A 27,814-nucleotide genomic window follows, 5' to 3' on the forward strand; every position below is an offset into this window, starting at 1 on the left:
CAGTGCATGTTTCTCCTCGTGATCACTGAAGCATTTTCATTTGGAATTCCAATAAAAGGAACAGGCGTTTCTTGACAACGATTGCACCTGTCACGTCCTCAAGATGTCAAGGCAGCTCATCGAGGAGGGCCAGGAGGACCCAGCGGAATACTGCAGCGGTGAGTCCCCTTGTTACAGGTTACACACTCGGGTAACATTGACATCATCCACACTTCACGCTGCCTCGGATAATCAGAGACTCGTCCCACCCTGATCATTCATTCTTCTCCCTGCTCCCATCCAGAAGGTGCAAAAACCGAGTGCGCACTACCAGACCCAAGAACAGCTTCTTCCCCTCGGTTATCAGGCTTCTGAATCATCCTTCCATAAGCTAGGGTACTGTCCGATTCACCTCTACCCCATTATGGATATTGGCCTTTGTCTATGGAACTGGTTCACTACAATGCTGAGAACTATATCCTGCACTCTGTATCTTTCAATAGACAATAGACAATAGGTGCAGGAGGAGGCCATTCGGCCCTTCGAGCCAGCACCGCCATTCAATGTGATCATGGCTGATCATTCTCAATCAGTACCCCGTTCCTGCCTTCTCCCCATACCCCCTGACTCCGCTATCCTTAAGAGCTCTATCTATCTCTCTCTTGAATGCATTCAGAGAATTGGCCTCCACTGCCTTCTGAGGCAGAGAATTCCACAGATTCACAACTCTCTGACTGAAAAAGTTTTTCCTCATCTCAGTTCTAAATGGCCTACCCCTTATTCTTAAACTGTGGCTCCCCCAACATTGGGAACATGTTTCCTGCCTCCAACGTGTCCAACCCCTTAATTATCTTATACGTTTCGATAAGATCTCCTCTCATCCTTCTAAATTCCAGTGTATACAAGCCTCACTTTACTCTACCTATTGTACTTGGGTTTGAATTGATTGTGTTCATGTATGGATAGCATGTAAACCAAAGCTTTTTGCTGTATCTCAATACATGTGATAATAATAAACCTAAACATAATACCCATTCTTTCAAAGACCACTTATGGATGAACTTCATTCTTGAAACAATGGTCTGCCAAATGTAAATCCAGCAGGACCTTCAGTATATCAGATGATATTATATCATATTATATTTTACACTTTTGCCCCCCGTGTACATGACTAAACTGCTTCCCAAAGTGGCATTTGAATGTCATAGATTGGAGAATGGGCTCAAAGACATTTCAAAGATGGGGAGAGGCAAGCCCATGGAGAAATTGGAAAATAAATGCGAGAATTTTTAAACTGGTGGCTTGATTAAATGGGAGCAAGTGCAGGTCAGTAAATACTGGAAGGATTGGGGAAACGGGTGAGTCAGTGTTCAGACATGAGCAGCAGAGCTTCTGGATGAGCTCAAATTTATAACGAGTCGAACAAGGATTTCATCTTCTATTGAAGGACAAGGACGATAGACACAAAATGCTGGAGTAACTCATTCAGCGGGACAGACAGCATCTCTGGAGAGAAGGAATGGGTGGCGTTTCGGGTCAATACGTTTAGAGGGATATGGGCCAAATGCAGGCAGGTGGGACTATTGTAAATGGGACATGTTGGTCGGTGTGGACAGGGGCCTGTTTCTATGCTGTAAGGTTCTATGACTCTAATAATTAATTTACCTTTACAGGAGGTTACCATCCAGTGGAATTAGGGGACATTTTTAACGGAAGATACCAAGTAATGAGGAAGTTGGGATGGGGCTTTTACTCCACAGTGTGGCTTTGTTGGGATCTGCTGTAAGTAACCAATCTTGTTCATACTGGCTGTAATAATGCAGTCTCCACCCCAGATTATTTTTCCAGATTAGAAAATGAAGATAAATAGTTAAGATGCCACGAAGGATCAAAATAATGACTAAATTGGATGCTGCCAAATATCCAAGAAGGGTGGAAGGAAAGATTGAGGGGTGGATCTTGATAGCGTTTGACAGTGTAACATTGTGTGGCTAGTTCCAGTGGACATGGTGGACCACGATGGATTCTTAGGCTGGTGGATTACTGATCACCCAGAGTAACATAGACACATAGAAAATAGGTGCAGGAGGAGGCCATTTGGCCCTTCAAGCCAGCACCGCCATTCATTGTGATCATGGCTGATCATCCACAATCAGTAACCCGTGCCTGCCTTCTCCCCGTACCTCTTGATTCCACTAGCCCCTAGAGCTCTATCTAACTCTCTTTTAAATTCATCCAGTGAATTGGCCTCCACTGCCTTCTGTGGCAGAGAATTCCACAAATTCACAACTCTCTGGGTGAAAAAGTTTTGTTTTTTTTCTCACCTCAGTTTTAAATGGCCTCCCCTTTATTCTTAGACTGTGGCCCCTGGTTCTGGACTCCCCCAACACATTGATAACATTTTGAACTTGATGGTTTCGGCCTCTTGAGTATTGGCACAGAATTACACTTGTTCAAAAGATAAACCACCCACCAAGGAAATCCTAGACTCTGACTAGCAATGCTTCAACTGTTCAATGATACTTTATTGCCACATGTACCTGGGTGCAGTGAACTTCCTTGTTTTTCGTACAATCTGGTAACATCATGCAGCAGACCTCACCCAGGCAGCACACAAAGAATCGTCACATTTCTGGCGGCGACAAAGTTATAAAAGGTAATTGGCCAAATGTTATCTTCTCTCAGTGGTGCCACCAGACCTGCCACCGCCTGTGGTCGCAAGCAGCCCACCGAGTCCCTCTTCCTTCTCGGCAGATCTTGATCCTGATTTTCCCGGATACTGGTAATGTGAAGAGGGAGATATGACACAATACTCTGGCCCCAAGAGCAGGACAAATGTGTGGGGATCCTGCAGTAAATTGCCTCATACACCCCCCCACCCTAACCCCCACACTACCACCCATCAACACACCAACACTTTCCCACAAGGCTCAAGTATGGTGCCAAATGGCCAACACCGAAGGACATGTGCCATCTACACCAGTCCCACCTGCCTGCGTTTGGCCCATATCCCTCTAAACGTGTCCTATCTATGTACCTGTCTTAAATGTTTCTTGAACCTTGCGATAGTACCTGCCTCAACGACCTCCTCTGGCAGCTTGTTCCGTGCGCCCACCACCCTTTGTGTGAAAAGGTTACCCCTCAGGTTCCTATTAAATCTTCCTCGCCTCACCTTTTTCCTATGTCCTCTGGCCCTCGGTCCCCCCACTCTGGGCATGAGACTCCGTGCATATAGAATGGACTGTTTCATTGCATGAAGAATGGCCTTAACATTTAACAAATAATTTTGGACATATTTTCTTTACATTGAAGACTCGAGATGAATGCAAGTTCTTTTGTGTTACATGTAACAGAAAAGATAAATATGTGGCAGTGAAGGTGGCGAAGAGTGGAAGGGGTTTTACCGAGGCCGCCCATGATGAGATCAGGCTTCTCAGATGTGTGAGTAACAGCACTAGACAGAGGACAATCATAGGTTCAAGTCCAACTCCAAAGACTTAAGCCCAGAATCAAACGCTGTGCTACTGGAGTGGTGTCTTTGTGATGTAGCATTAATCAGAAGCACCACCTTTCCGCTCAGATAGATGTAAAATATCCCAAACGTATTATTGGAGGCAGGGCACCCAAATCACATCTGGTATCAAGGACCGACAGGTTGTCTCATTTCAATTTGTAGGATCTTGAAGTGGACACACTGCTCCCTCCTTACATTACAGTGATGTCTGTGCTGAATACATGTCATGGGCTGCATCTGACTTGAAGATGTCCTGAAGTTATGATTGGTGCTGTTTAAGTGCAAGGTCTTCCATTTTTAAGTTTGAGGCACCTAGCAATTGAACATCTCAGTGCGGTTTGCTAGATGGCAAACAAGTTAAATGCCCTCCTTAACCTTACCACAGATGTCTCTGAGCCTGTGGGGCAGAGGGTGTGACAGTGTTGGGGAGGATGGGGGGGGGGGGGGGGGGAGGAGGGGAGGAAATGGTTGTGGAAATGGTTCAATGGTGCCTTTATTACATGTGTGAAGTGCAAAGACACAGTGAAATTCTGATTTTACAAACAGTCCAGTAGAGTATTGCCATATCATCCCCGATTAGCAATTGTACAGAAATGGTCCACTGAGCCTGTATGCAAGAGGCGCCATGTTTTGACGCCATTTTCCAAGTCCAGTGCGTGCTCTGGTTCTTGTGAGCGGTGCCCGATCCAGGCGAGCCCCAGGCTGCTGCGGGCCTCCAGCCAACGCCTTCTTTGCTCGATCAGCAACCGACGTCCCTCTCCACGCCCGTCTACCTTTGTGCCCGGGGGTCACCTCCTTCAGCTGACCTTGAGGGCGCGGTAGGCCAGACCACTGGACCAGTTGGAAAATGGAGTTTGTTGGAAACGCAGGGGGAATGCTACATCTCTTCCCAACCCCACCAAAATAAACACATGTTTTTCCTGGGCCAAATTTTCCTTTGAAACCTCCTCTAAACTGTTGGTCCCACCAATCGTTGCCTGGTGGTTCAGATGGCTAATACATGAATCTTTACTCGTCCCCTAAAGCAGCAACTGGGGCCAACTGCCTACAAAGTCTGAATTTTCCTATTTACACGTTTTACACTGGAAAATGAAGCCAGGTATCATTGACCCATTTAAATGGCTCCTGCACAGTCCTGGGGGAGGGAAGAGGTCACTTTCCAACTTTCCCAATGTTCTGGCACGAGATGGGCAAGCGGCAGAGGGTCATTCCACTTTGCCCATGGAGCCCCATGCATGGCAAGGTGGACCGGGTGGTGGATGGCACCTAATCCAGCAGCCAACTAGTTCACTAACAAGGCAGAGACTAATCAAGAGAGAAGAAACAACTTGGTTGAAGCACGTTTATATATTCCCATAAACATGTTAGCATCTTTACAGTCCGCATTTGCTTGGTCAGATGGTTTTTTTTTTTGTCATCTCAGAAAGGAAATCCCAACTCACTTGCTCTTTCATCCAGGGAAGAGTTTCAGTGATATAAATCAGCCAGGCCTATCCCAACTCAGCAACACCATCAGGAAGTTTAGAATGCCTGGACTGCGTATGATATTAATCTCCTCGGCCCCTTTCCAAGAGATAACAGCAGGACATTATATAACTATTCATGTAACAATTGTGGTGGCACAGTGGTGGAGTGGTAGAGTTGCTAATTTACAGTGCCAGAGACCCAGGTTTGATGCTGACTACGGGTGCTATCTGTACGGAGTTTGTACATTCCCCCCATGGGTTTTCTCCGGGTGCTCTGGTTTCCTTCCACATTCCAAAGACATGCAGTAGGCCAATTTGCTTCTGAAAAATTGTACCTAGAGTGTAGGATAGAACTGGTATATGGGCAATTGTTAGTTGGTGAGCCTAAGGGTCTGTTTTCACACGGTGTCTCTAAACTACACTAAACTACATTGTCTTTTGCAGCACCTCATTGCAAACTACTCTCTTCAATGCGTAATTCCTTAGCTTAGACCTTCACACGTTAACATGTGAAAACCCTCCTGCAAAGCGACCATGAGATTCTTTCCAAGAGTTTATGAGCAAGCAGGGTGACATTCCCTTGAGATGTTGTTTTAGTCTTTTGGGACAGTTTTGGTTTTTGCATTGAGCAGCTACTCACTTTACCAGAGAAGGAACAGAAATTGATGCATCCCCGTTTGTGGCACCATGCATCACAGAGTCCACACTTCTCAAAGGGACCGCTGGAAGTCTAGGGCAAGATGCCAGAAAATGTTTATACCTGTTAACATTTATGATTCTGTGCAGTCAGGAGACAGCCTGAAATCATGTCCTTCACATCACGCTTCTGTTCCTCTCAATAAGCTGTCTCGATATCTGAGCTAGCAAGAATTACAAACAGCCCAATCACTCTTTGCTGTTATCTGTACCCAGCATATAGAACATAGAACAGTACAGCATAGGAATAGGCCCTTCGATCCACAATGTCTGTGTCAAACATAATGCCAAGACCAACTCTTACCTGCTTGCACATAACTCACATCCATCATATCCTGTATTTCCATGTGCCTATCCAAAATTCTCTTAAATGCCACAATATCTGCCACCACCACCAACTTTAAAAAATAAATTTAAGTTTCAAAATAGACTTTATTCGAGAAATAAATATATACAATACATGATTCTTACAAAACTCCATCGGACGTTCTGCCACCACCATCAACAGCACGTTCCAAACGCTCATCACTCTCTGTGTGAGGAAAACTTGCCCGGTCATCTCCTTTAAACTTTACCCCTCTCACCTTAAAAGTATGTCCTCTAGTATTTGACTGCAATGGAACTGCATTCACCTCTTCCCGTTCAATAGGCTCGGTGTAGGTGGGTCAATTGCATCGGGATATCCAGCCAGCATCTGCAACACTCCTGCTTAATGACAAATATCAGTCCAATCTCAGGGCAGGAGGAGCCAGTGAATGAAGTGCCCCATCTGTCATACTGACGCACCAACTTTGTGGATGCAAGTTGTGGATGGCCAGGGTTCAATCAGACAAGTGCAAGGTTCCAAATAGCGAGTTTCTTTCTAATTTTGGATATGGCAAATATACGGGGAGATTCAATGGTCTGGGTAGGATGCTAGAGTTGAAAGGAGAATACCCTGGATATTAGAAATATGAAATAAAAGTGGATAACACTACAAGATTGCAGCAATAGAGTAGAGCCGCGCCAGAAACCCAGTTGATCCTGACTACGGGTGCTGTCTGTACAGTTTGTACATTCTCCCCATGACCATGTGAGCTTTCTCCAGGTGCTCCGGTTTCCTCCGGCACACCAAAGATGTACAGGTTTATAGGTTAATTTGGCTTCTGTAAATTGTAAACTGTCCCTAGTGTGTATAAGGTATTGTTAGTGTGCTGGGGATCACTGGCATGCAGGGACTCAGTGGGCCAAAGGGCCTGTTTCCACACTGTATCCCTAAATTAAACTAATCTGAACTAAAAAGATTGGGGTGGAAGGACAGCGTAGAACAAAGGCGAAGGTCTGTGGTCTGGTGGCACGCAGAGAGGTTGTGCAAAGCGATGCTGGAGGACAATGGAACAAGACCCGGTGGATGTGCCTGAAGAAATAATAAACGTTAGCTTTTCCACAAAATTAAGGAAATACCATGGAAACTTGAAACTTGAAATCCATGCCATGGAGACCTGAAGTCTGTTGTCATAACACCTAGCAGGCAGAACCAAAAGAGGAAGATGTATTGCATTAAATGTAACTAATATAGTCATTCACCTCTGATCCTATTATTTCCAAATGCCTTTATTCCTTATTTCCTAGTGCCTTTATTCTTTTCTTCCATTCATTCCTGTCATCAATTCTGAGGAAACAAGTCTATTTCAATACCCAAGATAGACACAAAATGCTGGAGTAACTCAGCGGGACAGACAGCGTCTCTGGAGAGAAGGAATGGGTGACGTTTCGGGTAGATCCTTTCTTCAGACCCGACCCAAAACATCTAGACCCGAAACGTCACCTATTCCTTCTCTCCAGATATTCTGCCTGTCCCGCTGAGTTACTCCAGCATTTTGTGTCTATCTTCGGTTTAAACCAGCATCTGCAGTTCCTTCCTACACTATTTAAATACCTTCCTGGTTTAGGATGCTTGAATGTCAGGCAATAAAGTAAGCATTAGAACATATTGATCGTCAGCAAGTTGTTTATGACTTTACACTTTAGAGACACAGTGTGGAAACAGGCCTTTCAGCCTATCGAGTACACCCTGACCAGCGATCACCATACACTAGCACTATCCTACACACTAGGGACAATTTACAGTTTCTAGAATCCAATTAACCTAGAAACCTGTACATCTTTGGAGTGTGGGTGGAAACCAGAGCACCTGGAGAAAACCCATGTGGTCACAGGGAGAACGTACAAACTGTGTACAGACAGCACCCGTAGTCAAGATCAAACTAGGGTCTCTTGATGTTGTAAGGCAGCAACTCTACCACTGTGGCACGTACCGCCCATTTATATACAGTACCATTACTTTCTGTGTTACTTCATGGTGCAGCAGTTAGTACCACTATTTCACCGCTGCAGCGACCTGGGTTTAATCCTGACCCTAAGTGCTTGTCTGTGTGGACACATTATCCCTTTGACTTTGAGGATTTCCTTTTGGGTGCTCTGGTTTCCACCCACATGCCAAAGGCATTCAGGTTTGTAGGTAACTTGCCCCTAGGATGCAGGTGAGTTGTAGAATCGAGATGGGAATGAGGGGAGAGCAGGAAATAATGTAGGATTAGTTTGATGGTTGATGTCAGTGTGGGCTCAGCGGGCTGAAGGGACGGTTTGATGGTTGATGTCAGTGTGGGCTCAGCGGGCTGAAGGGACGGTTTGATGGTTGATGTCAGTGTGGGCTCAGCGGGCTGAAGGGACGGTTTCTATGCTGTATGGCGCCATAACACTTTATTATTAACAAAATATTTATTTTCTCAGGTGAGATGGAAAAGCTCAAAGGATCCAGATAAGGAGAGAATTGTCCAGCTATTAGACGATTTCATAATAGTTGGTCTGAATGGTGTTCGTATCCTTTAAGACTATTTCACCACTGAGTTTTTCCCAAAAAGGCATAATGTAAGATGATTTAAACGTATGTACTAGGAGTAACTGTTATTGTGCAACTGGAATGGTAGCGGAGTGGTAGAGTTGCTGCCATACAGGCCCAGAGACCTGGATTTGATTCTGACTATGGGTACTGTCCATGTGGTACGTTCTCCCCGTGACCACGTGGGTTTTCTCCGGGTGCTCCGGTTTCCTCCCACACTCCAAAGGTGTGCAGGTTTGTAGGTTAATTGGCTTTGGTAATATTGTAAATTGCCCCTGGTGTGTAGGACCGTGCTAGTGTGTGGAGATCACGGGCCGGCACGAACTTGGTGGGCCGAAGGGCCTGTTTCCATGCTGTATCTCTAAACTAAACTCTAAACTAAAAAAGGAGAAAAGGAAACTGCAGATGCTGGAATTTTGAGGAAAACACAAACTGCTGGAGAAACGCGAAGAGTCAGGCAGCGTCTGTGGAGGGAATGGACAGGCCAACATTTCCGGATGGGATCCTTCTGCAGACTGAGTGTAGTAAGGAGGGGAAAGCTGGAAACGTGGTGGGGGCAGGACAAAGCCAGTCAAATGATAGGTGGATACGGGTGAGAGGGGCTTGATTGGGAGATAGGTGGACAAAGGCTAGAGATAAAGAAGGAGGCAATAGAATGTGAGATATGGAGAGGAGTAAAATGTGAAGCTAGAGGAAGGAACATAGGTGTGAGAGGATGGGGGAGGGGGAAAGTGGGAGAATTGGAAGTGTGGCTGGGTGGGGCACAGGGAAGAGAAGGGTAAAACAAAAGGGGGGAGGGTGTGGGTAACTTTACTGTGTATATATTTGATGATAGCAGCACAATGCCTGAATAAAGAATATATTAGTCATCTATTTGTTGACCTCCTGGTCTCAGTTATGATGCAGGTTTCCAAGCACAGTCCAGATATGTTTTCATGTAGGAGGAAATATGATGATAGGATAATCCAGGCAGCTCTTGTGACCTTCTCTGCAAACCTTTATTAATTGGCAGGATCCGGAAACAAGCACCTGTTGACTCCAGTGACACAGGATACATGATATCCAGATTTTTATGAATAAAGCCTGTACACTACTTCTAATGTGATTACCTTAATAAGTGATTTGAGAATGATGTTATTTGAGATCAGGGGGGTTTATGAATAAGCTAAATGTCAAGGGCATTTGACAATGTTGAATTTTTTATGAGTTGACTTGAGGATGTCACTTTTTGTGAATATAAATATTCCTTTATTCTACAAGACGTAGATTCAGGTCACATCAGTAACCTGGCAATCTATAGTTTTAAACAGGATGAAATAGATTCAGATTGGCATCAGCATTCTTGCTTACAGACTTTAAAGTTTGCAACGAAGATAGACGCAAAATGCTGGAGTAACTCAGCGGGTCAGGCAGCATCTCTGGAGAAAAGGAATAGGTGACCTTTCGGGTCGAAACCCTTCTTTAGACTGAGAGTCGGGGGGAGGGAAATTAGAGGTGTGAAAGGGTTCAGAACAAATCCTTACAAGTTTGCAGTTTTAGTCAAAGATACAGTCAGAGAGTGGTGAAGGTGTGGAATTCTCTGCCTCAGAAGGCAGTGGAGGCCAGTTCGTTGGATGCTTTCAAGGGAGCACTGGATAGAGCTCTTAAGGATAGCGGAGTGAGGGGGTATGGGGAGAAGGCAGGAACGGGGTACTGATTGAGAGTGATCAGCCATGATCGTATTGAATGGCGGTGCTGGCTCGAAGGGCTGAATGGCCTACTCCTGCACCTATTGTCTATTGTCTACTAGAGGAGCAAGATAGACCACTCGACACTAAAAACCGTAGTATGTCATGGCGCCATTTTAGTAGGCAGAAACTTGCAGAAACATTTTAAAAGAAAAATAACAAAAATCTGTGAATTGATAGATGAAATATATTCTGCATTTTAATGGTATCATCACACATACTGTTCCCCCAAAACATTGATTACACTGCGAGAGGCATAGCGAACGGCGGGTTTTGCCTAATAAAATGGCGGACGTTACGCTCCTTTGCGTACTACACTTCAGTACACGCGATTTCAACGGAGTGGTCTATCTTGTTCCTCTAGTATCTTTGGTTTTAGTCTCATGGCAGCTAATTCATAAACAGATTAATTGCGATGGGACTGAATAAATTGCTGGAAATGAGCTGGCATGGACAGTGGGCTGAATGACATGACTCTCCTGTGCCTTTATGGTTCTCGTGAAGAGGTGTTGCATGTTTATAGATATCATCCTGCAGATGACAGTTAAAACTGAAGTTCTGTCTGTTCAGAAAATTGCAAACATAATGCATAGAGGCGTGTCAGGGTTTGTGTCTCTGCCTTAGTTCTCTTAACATTGCAAGCACATTTAAATTAATTTGCTATTCATCTCATTGGGGTTTATTGAATTTTACAGAGTACAAAATATCTGCTGGCTATGATGCAGTGGTAGTCACTGCAATTCCCAGTGTACTTAAAGTGATCTGAGATGATTTGGGGAGATGCCATAAAAGCCTTCTACACCTTTATAACTTCACTCACAATTGATCAGGTCCTGACTTTTTGTAGCAACCCTTAACTCCCTCGCCAGATGTGTGCTTGGTCATTGAACTGCTGGGTAACCATCTTTATCACTGGATTATTAAATCCAATTGGCAAGGACTACCCATGCCTTGTGTCAAAAAGATCATCCGACAGGTGAGATTAAAGAGTGGTCAAAAGGAACAAGAACAACATTGAGCCAGTTTTTAGGCACTCCTTTACTGTTCACTAATCAAGAGGTGTGAAGCTTGCTTGAAATCTGGGGATGGCACGGTGGCGCAGCAGTAGAGTTGCTGCCATATAGCACCAGAAGCCCCGGGTTCGATCCCGACTAAGGGTATTGTCTGTACGCAGTTTGTGCGTTCTCCCTGTGACCACGTGGGGTTTCTCCGGGTGCTCCAGTTTCCTCCCACATTCCAAAGACGTGCAGGTTTGTAAGTTAATTGGCTCCTGTAACTTGTCCCTGGAGCATGGGATAGAAGTAGTGTATGGGTGATCGCTGGTCAGCATGGACGTGGTGAGCTGAAGGACTTGTTTCCACGTTGTATCTCTACACCGAAGCACCCAGAGAAAACCCACGCAGTCATGGGGCGAACGTAAATACTCCCCACACACAGCAGCCATAGTCAGGATCGAACCCGGGTCTCTGGCGCTGTAAGGCAGCAACTCTACCCCTGCGCCAACTGTGGCGTAGATATATTGAATTCAGTGCCACTTATCATGGCTGGAGTGGATCTCTTGAGTTTTATGTTGCTAGTCCAGTGCTACATAGCCACTTCATCTAATAGTACTGCTTCACATTCAGCAGAAGCAAGCAAAAGCATTTTCCCCAGTATTGTGACAACGTTCTAACCTTGTAGAGTGCGTATATTCTGCGGTGTTTCCCTTTAAACAACAGAGACTACACTTCAAAAGTTATTCCTTGGTGGTGGGGAGTTTTGGGACAATCTGATGATAAGGGAAGCTGATGCTTCCTCATTCTTTACAGAGTTGTGTCTATGTTTGCTGCCTCCTTCTCTTAGCCACAATCTAAGGAACAGAAGCCGGGGTCGGCCGTCCGGCCCTCAAGATTGCTCCACAATTGAGAAATATCATGGCTATCACAGTTTCACAGAACCTGCCTGAAAGTACCTGGACTGCTTGCATCATGGCCTGGTCCAAGGGGTGTGGTGGACTCAATCCGGTACATCACAGGCACAGCCCTCTAACCCATCGAAAGCATCGACATGAGGCACTGCCTGAAGGAGGAGGCATCTGCCATCAAGGATCCCCACCATCCAGCCCATGCCCTCTTCTCACTGCTACCATTGGGCAAGAGGCACAGAAGCATGAAGCCCCACACCACCAAGTTCAGGAACAGCTACTTTCCCCACAACTATCAGGTTTCTGAACCAACATGCACAACCTTGATCCTACCTCAACAACAGAACACGTTGAGCACTATGACCACGGACTTGATTTTTTAAAAATTGTGTCTTTGCACTAATGTCCTTTTGTTTTGAATACTCTTCTTCCTTTTTGGAATTTTATGTGTAATTTATGTACAATATGTTTTCGTGTGTTGTCTGAGTCTATGTGCCTGTGACGTTGCTGCAAGCAAGGTTTATCATTGTACCTTTACTGCACAGTACTTGTGCAGATGACAATAAACTCAACTCGACTTGATTTCCATTCCCCCTTGAATCCTTCAATGTCCAAAAAACAATAGCTAAGTTTCAGCAGCTCTCCAAGGTAAAGAATTACAAAGGGTTACAATTCTGAATGAGAACAATACTCAACTCAGTGCCAAATAGAACATAGAACAGCACAGCGCATAAACAGGTCCTTCAGCCCACAATATTTGATGCCAAGACCAACTCTTATCTGCCTGCATGTGATCCATATCTGTCTATTCCTGGCGTATCCATATGCCCATCCAAAAGTTTCCAAATGCCACCATCGTATCTGCCTCCACCAACACACCCTGGCAGTGTTCCAGGCACTCACCACCCTCTGTGTAAAAAAACGCCCCGCACATCTCCTTTAAACGTTGTCTCTCTCATCTTAAAGCTATGCCTCTAATATTTGATATTTAAACCCTGTGATAAAGGTTCTGACTGTCCTCCCTATCTGTGCCTCTCATAATCTTCTATACTTCTTTCAGGTCTCCCCTCAACCTCTGGCATTACAGAGAAAACAATCCAAGCCTGTCCAACCTCTCCTTGCTGCTAATACCCCCTAGTCCAGGCATCACCGTGCTAATCCTCTTGTGTATCTTTCCCCCAAAGCCTCCACATTCTTCCTGTAATGGGGCGACCAGAACTGTGCACAATACTCCAAATACTGCGCGCCGCACTCCAAATGCCTGACCTTTTGCTTTGAGACCAGCCTCCCCTTAAACAATCCCTTGTATGATTCAGTGAAGTACATCTATTTCTTCTAATCTCCAATTGCTAGAGACCAGTCCTCCCCAGTTTTACAATCAGAGAGCTGTATCTGACAGAGGAAATCCAAAGATGAAGAATCTAAAATCGGTGTTGTTAAATTTGATGACTGTAATCTTTGAAAGACTGATCGGTGGCGCAGCGGTAGAGTTGCTGCCTTACAGCGCCAGAGACCCCAGTTAGATTCTGACTATGGGTGCTGTCTGTATGGAGTTTGTCTGTTCTCCCTGTGACCCTGTGGGTTTTCTCCAGGTGCTCTGGTTTTCGCCCACATTCCAAAGACGGGCAGGTTTGGAGATTAATTGGCTTCTGTCAATTGTCCCGAGAGTGTGGGACAGAACTAGTGTAGGGGTGATCGGTGTGGACTCGTTGGGCCATAGGGCCTGTATCTCTAAATTAAACTAAACTAAAACTAAGTGCCTCACATCTGGTGATGTTTTGTTTGGCTGACCAATCAGTTCTAATTTTTGGATCGGTGTAAGTGTCCTGTCTGATCAGCTGCTTTCTGTCCTCATGTGACAGGTTCTTCAAGGGCTGAACTATCTGCATACAAAGTGCAAGATCCTGCACATGGACATCAAGCCAGATAACATTCTCCTATGTGTCGACCAGCAGTATCTCAATCGATTAGCCGTTTCCATGCAGCAAGGAACCGGAGATGGAACACTAAGTCCAACAGGTAGTGAAAGGCATGGCAAAACATTACAATATTAAAATATTCTAGAGGCAATCTCCAGGCAGGAGACCACAAAATGCGTCCTCCATATCCTTTACAGAGAGACCCGTAGTTGTCCTTCCCTTGACTAAGATGACCTAAAGGTTGGTCACTGTCACATTGCTGGTGTAGGAGCTTACTGCATGCAATTCCCTGTCAGCCTGAAGAGGGTTCATGACCTGAAGCATCGCCTATCCATGTTCTTCAGAGATGCTAGTTGACCTGCTGAGTTACTCCAGCACTTTGTGTTCATAAGTTAGTAAGTAATAGGAGCAGAATTAGGCCGTTCGGCTCATCAAATCTACTCCGCCAGTCACTCATGGCTAATCTATATTTCTCTCTCAACGCCATTCTCCTGCCTTCTCCCCATAACCCCTGACACCCTTACTAAACAAGAATCTGTCAATCTCCACCTTAAAAATATCCATTGACGGCCTCCACAGCCGTCTCTGACAATTAATTCTACAGATTCACCACCCTCTGACAAAATAAATTCCTCCTCATCTCCTTTCTAAAGATACATCCTTTTATTCTGAGGCTACGGCCTCTGGTGCTGGACTCTCCCACCAGTGGAAACATGTGTCTTTTTTTTGTAAACCTCAAGAATCAGAGGACATAACTTTAAGGTGAGGGGGAGTGAAAGATGTAATAGGAACCTGAGGGGCAACTTTTATTACACAATGAAAGGATGTATGGAATGAGCTGCCGGAGGAGGTAGTTGAGGCAGGGACTATTGCAACGTTTAAGAAAAATTTGGACAGGTACATGGATAGGATAGATTTAGAGAGATATAAAGGCCAAAAGCTGGCAGGTGGGACTCGTGTAGATGGGGCATATTGGTTGGTTTGGGCAAGTTGGGCCGAAGGGCCTGTCTTCATGCGGTATGACTCTAAATTAGCATCCTTGTTTCTCCCTATCATACTTCCTTTATTAAAACAGAGAGTACACATCAATAAAACACAACGTGCTGGAGGAACTCAGTGGGTCAGGCAGCATCTGTGGAGAGAATGGGCAGGTGCCATTTCAGGTTGGGACCCTTCTTCAGGATGATTGTAGTGGGGGGAAAAGGCTGGAAGAAAGGTGGGGGCGGGACAAAGCCTCGCAAGTGAAGGGTGGGTGCAGGTGAGGGAGGGCTTGAATGGCAGATGGGTGGAGTAAATAAGAACGGCTAGAGATTCAAAGGACACAAAAGAGTGTCAGATAAGGTGGGAAGCGGAGTGACATTTAAAGCCAGAGGGAGGGATATAGGTGCAGGAAGACAGGGGATGAGAAGAGGGAAAGTAGGGCAGGATAGTAGTTGGGGAAATTAGTGCACATCGGGTCGGGGGGGGCGGGGGTGGGGGAGGCACGGGAAAGAGAGAGGGAAGGCAGTGTAAGTTAAAATTGAGAATTTAATGTTCAAGTCGAAAATGAGCTGTTCCTCCAGTTTGCACGTGGCTTCACTCTGGCAATCGATGAGGTTTAGGATAGAAAGGTTGGCATGAGAATGTGAAGGGAGGTTAAAATGGTGAGCAACTGCGAGATTCAGCAGGCCCTGGCGGACCGAGCCCAGGTGTACGGCTGAACAGTCGCCGAGTCTACAGTTAGCCTCACTGATGTAAAGAAGGCCTTATTGGGAGCACCCAATGCAGCAGGCAAGGCTTGACGTGGTGTATGTGAACCTCTGTCTCATCTGGAAGAGCTGCTGGGGTCCCTGCATGTGGATTAGGGAGGGGAAGTCGGGGCAGGTGTCACGTCTCCTGCAGTCGTAGTGGAAAGTACCTCAGGAGGAGAAGAACACTCCAGTGTATATTGGTGGTTGTAAAGTGTTTTGGATGTCCTCTTCCCATTCAAGGGGGCTCAAATTAGTCTTCTTTCTCCTCCTCCCTCCCCTCCATCCTTCCTTTGACCTCTGGCGTTCCTCAACTAAAGAATTTCCAGCTCTTTTTTTCCCCCTACAATTGTTTATTTTTTCAATGCTGCCTCAGCGGCCAAAGTTCCATTACCCCTACCCCACCATTCTCAAAACTCTTCGTCCTAATCCTTCCCAGAGCCCAAGGCCATCACAATACAGGTGAGAAATATGCTGCTTGTCTCCTTTGAGCTGAGTTTAGTTATTATTCGCAGGGGAAATGAACAGCGAGCAATCACTCCCAAACCCGTTGGATCCTAAATATGCTGAAGAAATAAGCGTAAAGATCGCAGACCTAGGAAGTGGCTGCTGGACGGTGAGTACCGTTAAGTCACGGGAGGATGGCTGAGATGCTTTTCACGCGGATCGCTTGAATAATGGGTTTTGCAATTGGATGGGTACGGCACGGTAGCGCAGCGGTAGAGTTGCTGCTTTACAGCGAATGCAGCGCCGGAGACTCAGGTTCGATCCTGACTACGGGTGCTGCACTGTAAGGAGTTTGTACGTTCTCCCCGTGACCTGCGTGGGTTTTCTCCGAGATCTTCGGTTTCCTCCCACACTCCAAAGACGTACAGGTATGTAGGTTAATTGGCTGGGTAAATGTAAAAAAAATTGTCCCTAGTGGGTGTAGGGTAGTGTTAATGTACGGGGATCGCTGGGCAGCATGGACTTGGTGGGCCGAAAAGGCCTGTTTCCGGCTGTATCTGATATGATATGATATATGATATATATGATATATGATATGATATGATAAGTCTCAGCAAATAAATCCCTCTCCATCTCTCGTCTAACATCACACTTTCTCCCTCACGTCCAGCTCCCTGAAAGTTCACCCCCTTCTTCCTACATTGTGATGTTTCTCTCCTCCATCGCTGGCGGAGCGGTCTGCACATCCCCTTCCAAAGTGGCTGAAAATCATTCAGTGATTTAGTGCGTCCCAAATTACATGACTGCAAGACGGCTATTCGCGGGTCCAGGCAGCGGGCAGTCGAGGGTTGGGCCTGAGTCGACTGCCTGCCCCTCTTCCGGGCCTACGTCCGTGCCCACGTGCCCCTGGAGAGGGAGCACGCGGTGTCCACGGGGACTCTGGAGGCCTTCCGTGAACGCTGGTTGCCACGGCAGGTCGAGTGTATTGTAGATAAAGCTGGCCATATTTACATCTGATAATTGTTTGATTGCAAACTGCCAATGGCAGTCTTGATTTTGTTACTACTCTGTATTTGTGTGTAATTGGATAAAAGCATTTTGGATTATTGAAAAAAATACATTACTGGGGTCAAAGTGAAGTGAGTTTGGGGGAAATTATCTTGTGGCTTCATATTAAGTGTCCATGCGATATCCTTCCATTTGACCTACACATGCATGATGATAAAACATAATCAGACTCCTATCTCATATAGACGATATCCTTCAATTTGTCCCACACATGCACGATAAAGCATAATCAGACTCATATGTATAAACCTGCAAATGATGTGAACTATTGATGTGAACCACCGGCACGGTGGTGCAGCGGTAGAGTTGCTGCCTTACAGCGAATGCAGCGCCAGAGACTCAGGTTCGATCCTGACTACAGGCGCTGTCTGTACGGAGTTTGTACGTTCTCCCCGTGACCTGCGTGGGTTTTCTCCGAGTTCTTCGGTTTCCTCCCACACTCCAAAGACGTACAGGTATGTAGGTTAATTGACTGGGTAAAATGTAAAAAATTGTCCCTAGTGTGTGTAGGATAGTGTTAATGTGCGGGGATCGCTGGGCGGCGCGGGCTCGGTGGGCCGAAGGGCCTGTTTCCGCGCTGTATCTCTAAATCTAAAATCTAAAAAAATAATCATCTATTTCCATGATGGCATTCATCATTCTGCAGTGAATCTTCACAATGATTTAGAACTTCACTGAAAACTTTGTTTAGAACTTGTCAAATTAATGATCTCTCTGATTGTACACCCTTCCTCCCTGCCCTTGCTCCAGTTCAAACACGTTACTGACGAGATCCAGACGAGACCATACCGAGCACTGGAGACCATCCTTGGAGCCGGTTATGGGCCTCCAGCGGACATTTGGAGCACAGCCTGTATGGTAACAGATATGGGAAAGCTCCCAGTTATACATTGCCCCATTGTTTATCTGATGTGGCGCAGAGGTAGACTTGCTGCCTTGTAGCGCCAGAGACCCGGGTTCGATCCTGACCACGGGTGCTGTCCGTACGGAGTTTGTATGTTCTCCCTGTGACCGCGTGGGTTTTCTCCGGGTGTTTTGGTTTCCTCCAACATTCCGAACAAATGGAATACTGTGTGCAGTTTTGCTCTCCAAATTTGAGGAAGGATATTCTTGCAGCATAGGTTTACTAGGTTAATTCCCGGAATGGCGGGGCTGTCATATGTTGAAAGACTGGAGCTTGTATACATTGGAATTTAGAAGGATGAGAGGGGATCTTATCGAAATGTATAAGATTATTAAGGGGTTGGGCACGTTAGAGGCAGGAAACATGTAACCCAATGCTGGGGGAGTCCAGAACAAGGGGCCACAGCTTAAGAATAAGGGGTAGGCCATTTAGAACGGAGATGAGGAAAAACATTTTCAGTCAGAGAGTTGTGAATCTGTGGAATTCTCTGCCTCAGAAGGCAGTGGAGGCCAATTCTCTGAATGCATTCAAGAGAGAGCTAGATAGAGCTCTTAAGGATAGCGGAGTCAGGGAGTATGGGGAGAAAGCAGGAACGGGGTACTGATTGAGAATGATCAGCCATGATCACATTGAATGGCGGTGCTGGCTCGAAGGGCCGAATGGCCTCCTCCTGCACCTATTGTCTATTGTCTGAATGTGAATTGGCTTCTGGAAACTTTCCCTCGTGTGTAGATAGAGCTAGTGTGTACGGGTGATTGCTGGTCGGTCCGGACTCGGTGGGCTGAAGGGCCATTTCCACGCTATATCTCTAAACTAAACTAAATTACTTTGCAATTTAAATTAGATCATTGCAGTCTGAATCACATGGATTGGCAATCTAATGTTGCCTGAGATTCTTCTCTGCGCTGATGTGTTCAATTAACCCACGGAGCATCAGGTCAGCCGAGAGCAGTTCGACAGCCTGTGCAGAAAATGTGTGCAATGCTCATTAAAGCCTTTGTTGTTTATTTAAGTCGGGATGCTCCCAACAGCAACTGGTGTGCTAAACGCAATATCCCATTTGGAATGTGCACTGTGAGGTGCCACATCAAGGCAAGGATGTCATGTCCCCGTATTCGGATGTAGACTGAGAGAGAGCCATTGAACGGTGGCAAGGCAATTTCCCCACAGGGCCCTTTGGAGTAACGTCTGGGGTGCAGGTCAATTCACGCTGATTGCTTTCACCAACTTCATCATGATGATTTCAGTGTCATATCAAGAGATTAGTGAGAGGAGGCTTCTCCGCGCACTTTGGGGTGGAAAGGGATGTAATCAGTGCGAAGATTTAAAGTGAGGGGAGAATTAATGAAGAACGTTCGGGAAATGGAAATAACACTGAAAAATGTTTAGGAAAATAACTGCAGATGCTGGTTCAAATCGAAGGTAGACACAAAATGCCGGAGTAACTCAGCGGGTCAGGCAGCATCTCGGGAGAGAAGGAATGGGTGATGTTTCGGGTCGAGACCCTTCTTCAGACTGATGTCAGGGGAGGGGGCGGGACAAAGATAGGATGTAGTTGGAGACAGGAAGACAGTGGGAGAACGGGGAAGGGGGAGGGGAAAGAGAGGGGCAGAGGAACTATCTGAAGTTAGAGAAGTCAATGTTCATACCGTTGGGGTGCAGACTGCCAAAGTGAAATATGAGATGCTGTTCCACCAATTTGCGGTGGGCCTCACTATGACAATGGAGGAGGCCCATGACAGAAAAGTCAGACTGGGAGTGGGAGGGGGAGTTGAAGTGCTGAGCCACCGGGAGATCAGGTTGGTTAAGGCAGACTGAGCAAAGGTGTTGAGTGAAATGAAAAATGTTTAGAATGTTTACACAGTTTGCATGTGTAATATTTGGCCATAACTTTATTCAATTCATCATGTTTCTACAACCTGCAATGTAATAGTGGGCCGAATGCCTCACAATGCCGTGGAAACCACGCGATTGGTATCCAGAGGTCGAGGCTATTGATCTAGAGATGTGAGGTTAAATCTCATTGTAGCAGCTGAGAGATTAAATAAATCTCACCATAAAACAACAGGATTTTAAACTGGAATTTGATTCACTTACGTCTTTTAGGGAAGGGAATATGTCCCTGATAGCTGCGTCACAGTGAGTCACAGTGAGATTCTGCATGGAAACAGGCCATTAAGCTCACCAAATCCACACGTACCATCAAGCACCCAATTTAACACCAATCCTACCTTCATTCCCATTCTATTTTGCCAACTTTACCATTCATCAACACCCTGAGGGCAATTTACAGTGGCCAATTAACCAAACAATGTTTAGACTGTGACAGGGAGAAGCTGCTAGCTCCATAATAGACAAGTGCAGATATCACAGAAGCTATGAGGCACCAGCATAACTACGCTGCCTCCTCTTGTCCTTTAAGTTATTACATTGCTACTGAAACGTGGTTGATATTTAACTATCTAAAATAGATTCATAAACATCAGGGACAATTAAAGATGAGAGGTAAATGCTACCCTTATCTGCAACATCCAGATTCCGTCAGCGAATGTTTAGCTTAGATGAGTTTAGATTTTTTTTATGAACACCAGTCTGGAGGTACAGTGAAAACCTGTTTTTGTTGCATGCTATCCAGTCAGCGGAAAGACTATTCCTTGACTTTGGAAAGTACTGTATGCCTCAATTGCAGGTGAAAAGGAGAGAATTTAAAGGGGAACTCACAGTTCTCCACGTTTACCTCCTGTCTTTGCAGTCTTCTCGGCAAGCCCAGTTTGAGTGCAGGAACATGCAGTGAGAATCACTCCTTGATCAATAAGTCTCTGAAGCAGAATCCTCCAAAATTAATGAAAGATCAGAGAATTCACTCACTTTGATCCTACAAGAGTTATGCTGTTGATATTTGTGTGCAGTGTTAGATACTGCAGACTTCAACAACCTTCAATGTTTCACTGAATGTGATTGTTTTATGCATTTCATGTTCTATACTTCAAAAGGTGCCTGCCTCTTTTTCCATACACAGGCACTTGAGTTGGCGACAGGTGAATACCTGTTTGACCCTCGACCCGGAAAGACCTTCTCCCAAGATGAGGGTAAGGGAGCATCTTTTAATCAAGATTAGATGGGAACATTGACCCAGTTAAGTATATTCTCTAATATATTCCCTTCCTCTAGGTCAATCGGCAAATGTTTATCCAATCTAAGAAGCATAAGGGCAAAAGAATATCAGTAGACATGGAGCAATAAGGAACAACATTGTTGCTTCCAGCCTGTTTCATCATTCCCTGCCCAAACCCTATATCCTCTGATTCATTGGTGTTTCAGGCTAGGCCTTTAACATGATCAGGGTTTAAGAATACATGGTCCTACTGGGATATAGAATTCAAAAGATTTGTAATTCCATAGGTATGGAAAGTTCTTCTCATCCCAGTTCTCAATGCTGACCCCTTTTCCCCAGACTGTGCCCCACCCCTCCATTTCTAGTTTCTCCATCTGGGGGAATCAGGCTCTCTTGTTTTGAACACAGCACAGCACAGGAACAGGATGTTCAGCTCACATGTCTCTGCCGAACATGATGCCAAAACCAATCCATCCATTCCCTGCATATTATTTCAGTTTAGTTTGGTTTACTGTCACGTGTACAGGGTAGGGTTGCCAACTTTCTAACTCCCAAATAAGGGACAAAAGGTGACGTCACCGCCCGCGCCCCACGTGACCTCACCCAGCCAGTGGCCACGTGCTCCCGCTCCACCAATGACGGCCGCCCGGGCTACGCAACCTCCGTCAGGCGAACACACTTGGCCCCGCTCCCCGAACACACTCCGTTAGCCTACACTGTCCGGGCCCACAGCGGCCCCCGGGCCTACAGTGTTCGGGCCTACAGCACCCCCCGGGCCTAATACGGGACTAGGGCGGTCCCGTACGGGACAAACAAATTTAGCCCAAAATACGGGATGTCCCGGCTAATATGGGACAGTTGGCAACCCAGGGGGTACAGTGACAAACTGGCCTACTGCTCTTCACTGGAACCAGCTACTCAGAACTGACAGATTTTTCCCAGGTAATGGTAGAGGTTCAGGACACCTGAGGGAAGTTAGAGTCTGGAACTGCACACATTTTATTGACCTTGACACAACTGCATGCTGACATCAGTCTATACCTAGGGCTGGGGAAGGATCGGTGGAATTCACTTGCATGTGACCCAGATATCCCAGCACTTAGCTTTGGAGATCTCCCTGCGAAAACTGCACCAAATATAGCAATTGACTTCAACAGAAAAAAATAGCGATAGAATGAGCCGCAGAAGCTTTTTTTTAATTTGCCCCTTTAAAAAAAATGGAGCTGATTTTAATGGATTTAATTGTTTTTTTCCTGAATATTTTTTAATTTGTTCAGAATTTTAATAATTTTTGATGGTATTTTTTTAATATTTCTTTCATTTCAAATTTTAGTCAATGTCAAAAATACGCACAGAATTTCAATTTTTGACAGCAGGGTGGGGCTTAACTGTTTAACATAGAACGTAGATAAGTATAGCATAGTAACAGGCCTTCAGCCTACAATGTCTATGCTGAACATAATACCAAGATAATTAAGCTCATCTGCCGACATGTGATCCATCTGCCGATACTGCTCCATTCCTAGCTTATCGAAAAACATCTTAAATTCCACTATCATATCTGCCTCCTCTACCACACCTGGCAGTGCGTTCCAGGTACCTACTACCCTCTTTGTTAAAAAAAAACTTGCACTGCACATCTCCTTTAAACTTTGCCCTTTCCAAAGCAACTCTCGGGGTAGGTTCTGTCAGCTTCACACGTTCATTAGTCAGAGGAGCAGAATTAGGCCATTCGGCCCATTGAGTCTGCTCCACCATTCAATCATGGACCTTTCCCTCTCAACACCTTGTCCTACCTTCTCTTCAGGGACATATAACTCACCTGTAGAAGTCGTTATTAACCTACCCCACAGCCAACAATAGACCATTGTGGGCTCCACCTTTCCTTGATCATCGTTGCTTTTTGCATATCTTTCATTCACTTGTTCTGTGTACCGTCTATATCTCTCATCTCCCTTTCCCCGTCTCTCAGTCTGACGAAGGATCCCGATCCGAAACATCACTTATTCCTTTTCTCCAGAGATGCTGCCTGACCCGCTGAGTTACTCCAGCTTTTTGTGTCTATCTTTGGTTTAAACCAGCATCTGCAGTTCCTTCCAAATCGTCCCTAGTGTGTGTAGGATTGTGTTAGTGTGCCGGGGATCGCTGGTCGGCACAGACTAGGTGGGCCGAAGGGCCTATTTCAACGCCATATCTCTAAACTAAACTAAATTTCCAGTCATTCCAAATTGACATGAACTAAGCAGAAATGTTAGGCCCTAGTCTCTGCCTGTCGATAGTTTGATGCTCTCTTACACTTTATGTATCCCCAACGCACATGCACACTCTTTGATATTCACACTCACTCTATTTTCTGCTTGTGTACAGGGGTCAAGGCCCAGTACCATGATATGAGTCAAAGTAACTCTGGCAATAAGTACAGTACTCTGCAAATGGATTTTATTACATTGTGTCGCTCCAGGGGATCTAGTTGTGTTGGACTTATATAGAGAAGTTATCATTGGTTTCAGATTTACAGTGATGGCAAAACAAGATGTTTTGTCTTTCTTTACTTATCCTTCTTCCTGCTCTTCTCCATAACAGACCACATTGCACATATTATTGAGCTGCTTGGGAGAATCCCTTTGAAGTGTGCACTATCTGGAAAGTATTCCAAAGATTTCTTCAACCAACAAGGTAGGGTTAAAGATTGATATGAATCCTACAGTATATTAATTGTTCTCAGCAGAGCCTGCACTCCAAGCCTTCAAAATTGTATTAAGGTAAAGCTTAATAGATAAGGGCAGCACGTAGAGTTGGCGCAGCGGTAGAGTTGCTGCCTCACAGCTCTTGCAGCGCCAGAGACACGGGTTCGATCCCGACTACGGGTGCTGTCTATACGGAGTTTGTACGTTCTCCCCGTGACCGCATGGTTTTCCTCTGAGATCTTCGGTTTCCACCCGCACTCCAACGACGTGCAGGTTTGTAGGTTAATTGGCTTGGTATAAGTGTAAATTGTCACTAGTGCGTATAGATAGTGTTAAAGTGCAGTATATGCTGGTTGGTGTGGAAGGGGGGGGGGTGATTGGATTATGTCTGGAATAAAAGGGGGGCTGGACCTCCAGTTGCTGGCGGCACGGTAGCGCAGCGGTAGAGTTGCTGCTTTACAGCGAATGCAGCGCCGGAGACTCAGGTTCGATCCTGACTACGGGTGCTGCACTGTAAGGAGTTTGTACGTTCTCCCCGTGACCTGCGTGGGTTTTCTCCGAGATCTTCGGTTTCCTCCCACACTCCAAAGACGTACAGGTATGTAGGTTAATTGGCTGGGTAAATGTAAAAATTGTCCCTAGTGGGTGTAGGATAGTGTTAATGTACGGGGATCACTGGGCGGCACGGACTTGGAGGGCCGAAAAGGCCTGTTTCCGGCTGTATATATATGATATGATATGATATGATAAAATTGGTGGTGGACCTGCACTCATTTTCTTTTTTCCCCAACCTAACAAAGGTTATTTAAGCTGTACTCCTTATACATTAAATCTGTATTTCTCTTTCCACAGAGGCTGCCTGTGTGTTTCTAACGAGTTTAATTTTTATTTGGGAAGGAGATGTAGTGACCGAAGGGTTCATTCACACGAGCAATGAGTGCTGGGGCCAACTGTGCAAAATTCATTGAATTTGTTCATTGAAACCCAGGCAACCCAGTTTTCAGAGACACTTCAAGAGTTGGCAGAGCATGGAGGGAGGGAATGCAATTCGGGCACAATGGTTTTCAGAGGGAGCTGCAACTCTTCAACCAGAGCACCTTTTCTTTCTGTGTCGAAAGAAACTGCAGATGCTGGTTTATACCCGAGATACCCACAAAATGCTGGAGTAACTCAGCAGGTCAGGCAGCATCTTTTGAGAAAAGAAATATGTGACGTTTTGGGTCAGAACCTTTCTTCAGACTGTTCTGACCCAAAACATCTCCAATTCCTTTTCTCCAGAGATGCTGCTGATAGACAATAGACAATAGACAATAGACAATAGGTGCAGGAGTAGGCCATTCAGCCCTTCGAGCCAGCACCGCCATTCAATGCGATCATGGCTGATCACTCTCAATCAGTACCCCGTTCCTGCCTTCTCCCCATACCCCCTCACTCCGCTATCCTTAAGAGCTCTATCCAGCTCTCTCTTGAAAGCATCCAACGAACTGGCCTCCACTGCCTTCTGAGGCAGAGAATTCCACACCTTCACCACTCTCTGACTGAAAAAGTTCTTCCTCATCTCCGTTCTAAATGGCCTACCCCTTATTCTTAAACTGTGGCCCCTTGTTCTGAACTCCCCCAACATTGGGAACATGTTTCCTGCCTCTAATGTGTCCAATCCCCTAATTATCTTATATGTTTCAATAAGATCCCCCCTCATCCTTCTAAATTCCAGTGTATACAAGCCCAATCGCTCCAGCCTTTCAACATACGACAGTCCCGCCATTCCGGGAATTAACCTAGTGAACCTACGCTGCACGCCATCCATAGCAAGAATATCCTTCCTCAAATTTGGAGACCAAAACTGCACACAGTACTCCAGGTGCGGTCTCACCAGGGCCCGGTACAACTGTAGAAGGACCTCTTTGCTCCTATACTCAACTCCTTTTGTTATGAAGGCCAACATTCCATTGGCTTTCTTCACTGCCTGCTGTACCTGCATGCTTCCTTTCATTGACTGATGCACTAGGACACCCAGATTTCGTTGAACTCCCCCTCCTCCTAACTTGACACCGTTCAGATAATAATCTGCCTTTCTATTCTTACTTCCAAAGTGAATAACCTCACACTTATCTACATTAAACTGCATCTGCCATGTATCCGCCCACTCACACAACCTGTCCAAGTCACCCTGCAGCCTTATTGCATCTTCCTCACAATTCACACTACCCCCCAGCTTAGTATCATCTGCAAATTTGCTAATGGTACTTTTAATCCCTTCGTCTAAGTCATTAATGTATATCGTAAATAGCTGGGGTCCCAGCACCGAACCTTGCGGTACCCCACTGGTCACTGCCTCCCATTCCGAAAGGGACCCATTTATCCCCACTCTTTGCTTTCTGTCTGTCAACCAATTTTCTATCCATGTCAGTACCCTACCCCCAATACCATGTGCCCTAATTTTGCCCACTAATACTGCCAATCTCCTGAGTTACTCCGGCACATTGTATCCACTTTTGTGTCCACCTTTTCTTTCCCCTCCCCCACAATCAGTCTGAAAAAGGGGAACGAGCCAAAGCATCATCTACCCATGTTCTCCAGAGATGCTGCCTGACCCGCTGTTACTCCAGCACTTTGTGTCTTTTTTATTTTGTAAACCAGCCTGCAGTTCGGTGTTTCTTCATTGAATTTGTTTTTGTCTCTACCTTCAGGTGAACTACGTCATATCAAGACACTACGACCTTGGGGTCTTTATGATGTTCTTATTGAGAAATATGACTTCTCGTTGAATGAAGCAGCTATTTTTTCAGACTTCCTTCAACAAATGCTTTGCTTTGCGCCAGAGAAGCGAGCAACTGCCGAACAGTGTCTCCAACACCCTTGGTTGAACAATGGGATCTACAACGACTGTTTAAGTTAAATTCCTGTTATCCATTACCATACATTATAATGAATAATGGCGATTGCAAGAGTCCTGGTATTTGACTTGATGTGTTCTGTTCCGAATTACTTAAGGCAATGAAATAAAATCAAGTACGAGAAATGCAAAATCAAAATGTGAAAAGTGAGTTTTTTTGCAAAAGATATACAAGGCAAATGTGAACATTCTGTGGAATGATTGGGTTGTACCTCATACTGTTCCCCTGAGCAGGAGTACAGCTTTCATTCCTTACACCTGCTCCACCATTTTATATGATCATGGCTATCTTTTATCTCACATGCCACTTCCCTGCACTCATCAAGTGATTCCCTTGAAATCCAAAAATCGATCAAACTTTTTCTTGAACGTACTCAGCAATTCGGCATTTGAGCCCTCTTGTTGGGAATATCAAGGATTCATTATCATCTGGATAAACTAAATCTAAACTAAACTAAACTAAATTCGATTCCCCCATTTGCTTCCCTGTATTCTATTCTCTCCCTTGTACCCAATAACATCTCCCGATTCTCCTGTCAACCACCTGCTGGGGCAATTTACAGTGGCCACTTAACCTATCCACCAACATGCCTTTGAAGGAAACAGAATCATCTCAATTTAATATATGCAGGAAAGAACTGCATTTGCTGTTTTAAATCGAAGATAGACACAAAATGCTGGAGTAACTCAGTGGGACAGGCAGCATCTCTGGAGAGAAGGAATGGGTGACGTTACGGGTTGAGACCCTTCTTCAGACTTCAGACTCATTTTCCTTCTCTCCAGAGATGCAGCCTGTCCCGCTGAGTTAATCTAGCATTTTGTGTCTATCTTCAATTTACTATATGTTCTGTGCCTTTCCAGAAAGGGAGGATGAGAAAACGATGT

At 45.4% G+C, this 27,814-nt stretch overlaps 1 protein-coding gene across 1 annotated transcript; it reads left to right on the forward strand.

The window, feature by feature from the left end:
* LOC144601608 (SRSF protein kinase 3) lies at positions 1 to 26,981 on the forward strand. Its single transcript, XM_078413825.1, has 11 exons — positions 1 to 158; positions 1,653 to 1,761; positions 3,333 to 3,420; positions 8,428 to 8,515; positions 11,133 to 11,239; positions 14,029 to 14,185; positions 16,328 to 16,428; positions 18,078 to 18,185; positions 21,251 to 21,320; positions 23,930 to 24,022; positions 26,724 to 26,981. Exons 1-11 carry the CDS (start codon positions 104 to 106, stop codon positions 26,930 to 26,932), a joined length of 1,185 nt encoding a protein of 394 aa, XP_078269951.1. The 5' UTR covers positions 1 to 103; the 3' UTR covers positions 26,933 to 26,981.
* Positions 26,982 to 27,814: the final 833 nt, after the last annotated feature.

The sequence above is a fragment of the Rhinoraja longicauda genome, chromosome 17 (assembly GCF_053455715.1).
Source record: "Rhinoraja longicauda isolate Sanriku21f chromosome 17, sRhiLon1.1, whole genome shotgun sequence".
In the NCBI taxonomy this organism is placed as follows: Eukaryota; Metazoa; Chordata; class Chondrichthyes; order Rajiformes; family Arhynchobatidae; genus Rhinoraja; species Rhinoraja longicauda.

Bases quoted from the DNA above. Each gene is read 5' to 3' on its own strand.
- LOC144601608 (XM_078413825.1), top strand. From the start codon at position 104: ATGTCAAGGCAGCTCATCGAGGAGGGCCAGGAGGACCCAGCGGAATAC. The intron at 11,240-14,028 runs GTGAGATTAAAG...CTCATGTGACAG, and splicing joins TCAAAAAGATCATCCGACAG to GTTCTTCAAGGGCTGAACTA. The intron at 14,186-16,327 runs GTAGTGAAAGGC...TATTATTCGCAG, and splicing joins TGGAACACTAAGTCCAACAG to GGGAAATGAACAGCGAGCAA.